Source organism: Vombatus ursinus, unplaced genomic scaffold, assembly GCF_900497805.2.
Source record: "Vombatus ursinus unplaced genomic scaffold, bare-nosed wombat genome assembly UNPS02014778.1, whole genome shotgun sequence".
NCBI lineage: Eukaryota > Metazoa > Chordata > Mammalia > Diprotodontia > Vombatidae > Vombatus > Vombatus ursinus.
The window spans coordinates 58,255-61,984 of record NW_020954556.1 but is presented as its reverse complement, the minus strand read 5'-3'; the positions used below and the strand labels follow the sequence as shown (position 1 = coordinate 61,984).

The 3,730-nt window shown below is 45.3% G+C and overlaps 1 protein-coding gene across 1 annotated transcript in view; it reads left to right on the top strand.

Annotated features, from left to right (window-relative positions):
• The first annotated feature begins 3,294 nt into the window (after positions 1-3,294).
• The window catches only part of SFTPC (surfactant protein C), a 3,087-nt gene continuing 2,651 nt past the window's right edge, over positions 3,295-3,730 (top strand). The window contains exon 1 of the mRNA XM_027864984.1: positions 3,295-3,402. Within this exon, the coding sequence (XP_027720785.1) occupies positions 3,352-3,402 (51 nt within the window). The 5' untranslated portion in view covers positions 3,295-3,351. The remainder of the gene's footprint in view (positions 3,403-3,730) is intronic.

Here is a 3,730-nt window from a genome sequence, read left to right as displayed (position 1 = left end):
TTTCTAATTAGAGACTTGGGCAAATATTTAAAGGGGCAGTTGGAGGGTTGGGGGTGAGGAGCAAACAATCTCTCCCTCTCCTTCTTCCTCTCTTTGAAGCCCTGCTAAAACCTCTTAGGCCCTCTCAGGGGCCAGGAATCCAATTAGTTGCACAACCTCTAGGGCTTGAGTGTACTGGGGGTCATGGATAGGGGAGATGTGCACTTGAAGCCAAGGGAACAGGGTGTCAATTTTTAAATCTAAAGAGAATCCAGTAGTGGTTGGATTAGGGAAGATAAGGGATAGGAATTGGGGTAAGGCCTGGAGTTTAGAAAACTGGGAAGCAATTAAAGATGTCAGAAAAAAAGAGGTGAGGAGTGAGGGGGGAATTGGGAGGGGCAGGTTTAGGATTGGGGAAAATATGCAGAGGACTCTAGGTGGAGAATAGAGATAGAGTTACAGGAGACTAGCCACCCTAGGAAAGGAAGGTAAAGGAAAGGAAGAAAGACAGGAACATGCCAGTTAATCAGTCTCTCATGCTAGGTACTCTTGGGGGTATGGAAAAATAAAAATAATTGCACACATTAATATAGTGCTTTAAGGTTTGCAAAATATTTCTCTCTTTTGTGCCCCATAATAACCCCATGAGGTGGGTGCTGTTATGATCTTCATTTCACAAATGAGGAAATTGACACTCAAGGCAAGTAATTTGCTTATGGTAAAACAGCTGGTAAGCAGGATTGTAATCTTGGGCTTTCTGACTCCCTTGACTTCACCACAAAGCCATGCTGGAGGCTAGAACAGCCCACGTATATTGTTTGACCCCAGAAATCCTGACCTAGAGCAGCCAGAGGGGTCGGGAGACAGGTGGCCTATAGGTTAATGTAGAGGTCTTCCCACCTGTCTGACTCCTGGCTATCCTTCAAGGCCCAAGTCAAGGCCCACCTCCTCCAGGAAGGCCTCCCTGATTACTATCTTCTGCTGATCTCACCCTCCTCTGACCTCCTTTGCCGCTTACTAACTGGGATAATCATTGGTGCTGTTGCATGTTGAGAGTTATCTGTGTGTGTGTGTGTGTGTGTGTGTGTGTGTGTGTGCGTGCGCTCGCGTGCACATGTGTTCCTTCCAAGCTGGGCTCCTTGATGGCAGAAATTCTGTCTTCTCCCTCCTTCATACCCTCTTTAGCACATAGCAGTACAGAGCATAGCAGATATGTGATAAATTTTACCCCTCTAATATTAGACATGTGAGGTAGGATCTGAGAAAGAATGCCTGAGGTGGTAGAAGCAGTGGCACACTTAGAGTCAGAAGACATGAATTTGAATCTTGGCTCTGATATTTACTGAGATTTCTCAGTGGATAGAACACTAGGCATAGAGTCTGAAAGATCTTAGTTCAAATCCTGCTTCAGATAATTACTAGCTGTGTGATCCTAGGCAAGTCACTTAGCTGCTGTCTGCCTCAGTTTCCTCCTCTGAAAAATGGGGATAATAATTATACCTACTTCTCAGGATCACTATGAAGATGAAACGAAATAATGTTTATAAGGTACTTTGTAAACCTTAAAGTGTTGTATAAATGCTAGCTGCTGGTACTGCTGCTATTGCTGCTACTACTACTACCACGATTTTTACCACCACCACCACTACTACTATTATTACTACCACTGCTACTAGTACTAATACTAGTAGTACTGTTACTACTAATGCCACTACTGCTACTTCTACTACTGCTACTGCTACTACTACCACTGCTATTGCTACTACTACTGCTTTTATTACTACTACTTTCTACTACTATAGCTGTTGCTATTGCTATTACTACTTCTACTACTGCTGCTGCTACCACCACCACCACCACTACTATTATTATTGTCATTGGTACTAGTACTAGTACTACTACTTCTATTACTACTACCGCTGCTGCTACTGCTAATACTACTGCTACTGCTCCTACTATTATTTCTATTATAGCTGCTACTACTGCTGCTGCTGCTGCTACTACCACCACTACTGCTATTGCTACAACTACTACTTCTACTACTACTACTACTACTACTACTACTACTATTACTACTACTACTACTATAATATCTACTTGAGTCTTAGCCTCCTCTTTTGCAAAATGGGGATAATTGTAACTGCACTGCCTAGCTCATAGCCCTTTATGTAATCTTTCCTTTAAGGGATTGTTTAGAGGGCCCATAGTCTAGTTGGGGAACCAAGAGTAAAACGTAGGAAGCCATTGGCAAATGGTAAAATACAGCGTTATCACTCAGTTCTCTACTCAAAGGGAATTTAGAGTCTCAAAGAGCAGGAAGGATTTGGATTCCCAGGATCATAAGATTTAGACCTTAGATTGCATCCAATGTAATCACTGAGGCCCAGAGAAGGGAAGTCACTGGTCCAAGGTCACACTGGAAGTAAGTAGCAAAGGAATGATTCAAACCAATATCTTGTGACTCCAAATTCAGGGCTCTTTCCATTGTATTCAGGTGCCTTCATTACTGTAAGAAAATCTCAGTGTTGAATGACTGAATAAAGTCAGGAGCAGGGAATAGGCATGGTGAAGGTGGAGAATCTGACCTATGTGGGGAACTTGGCACTTGGCTGAAACTTTTGCAATCAGCTTAATGCCAGGATAACACCCTTGTAACCAGTAGTGGTGTGGGTGCTACTTCCCTCAGGGCAGGGGTGGGGAACCTTCAGCCTCGAGGCCACAGGTGGCCTTCTAGGTCCTTGGGTTCAGCCTATTCACTGAGTCTAAGTTTTACAGAACAATTTGTTCGGTGAGGTTTGGATTCAGTCGAAGGGTTGCACTTCAGGACCTAGAGGGCCACAGGTGGGCTCAAAGGCACAGGTTCCCCACCCCTGCCTTAGGGACTCTGTTTCTAGAGCAAAGCCCTAGCAAGTTTGTTTGGGAGAAAAACAAATAGGAGAAATTATAGAAATCCAGCTGTGCCAGGGACTCTGGAAGAACAGGGCAGTGCCCCAAGAGCTGAAGAACAGGGCAGTGCCCCAAGGGCTGAAGAACAGAGGCAGTTCCCAACAGGAAGGGTAGAAACAACAAAAGAGACCCCCGAAGTAGGTGGAACACATTACTTAAGGCCAAGTTTACTCAGCTTGAACCTCAGGCTGGTTTGCAGTGCCCAGGAGGGTTTTTGTGTCCTAGGATGAGAGCCCTTAGGCACTCAAACTCTGAATTATCAGAGGCTTTGATTCTGGAGGGTCAGGAACAAACAGGCTTGAAAGCTAATGGCTTGGCCTGGGTTCTGAAATGAATGGTCCAGCCACCTCCATTGTCTGCAGTAATATATAAGGTCCCTGGACCAGGAGGCTGGAGGTGTGAGGAAGGGGACGAGCCTGAAGCAACATGGATGTAGGCACCAAAGAGGCTCTGATGGAGAGTGCACTGCCACCACCGGTAAGACGAGGTTTGGGGAGAATGAAAAAAGGCCTCCAGCCAGGAAGCTACAGTACAATGGGACTGAGGGCTCTCCATCAGCACCCACACACCCATACCCTAGGCTAGAGCATCTCATGTACATTTGGTGAACCCAGAAGGGGACACAGGGAATATGTGTCTCGGTGTAGGGCTCTCCTTACCTGTCTGACTCCCAGCCATCCTTCAAAGGCCAAATCAAATCCTATCTCCTCAATGTGACCCTTCCCTGATTTCTCCTTCCTCTCAACTCCTTTACCACTTACTGACTGGGACAATCATTGGTGCTATTGCATATTGAGAGTTATCT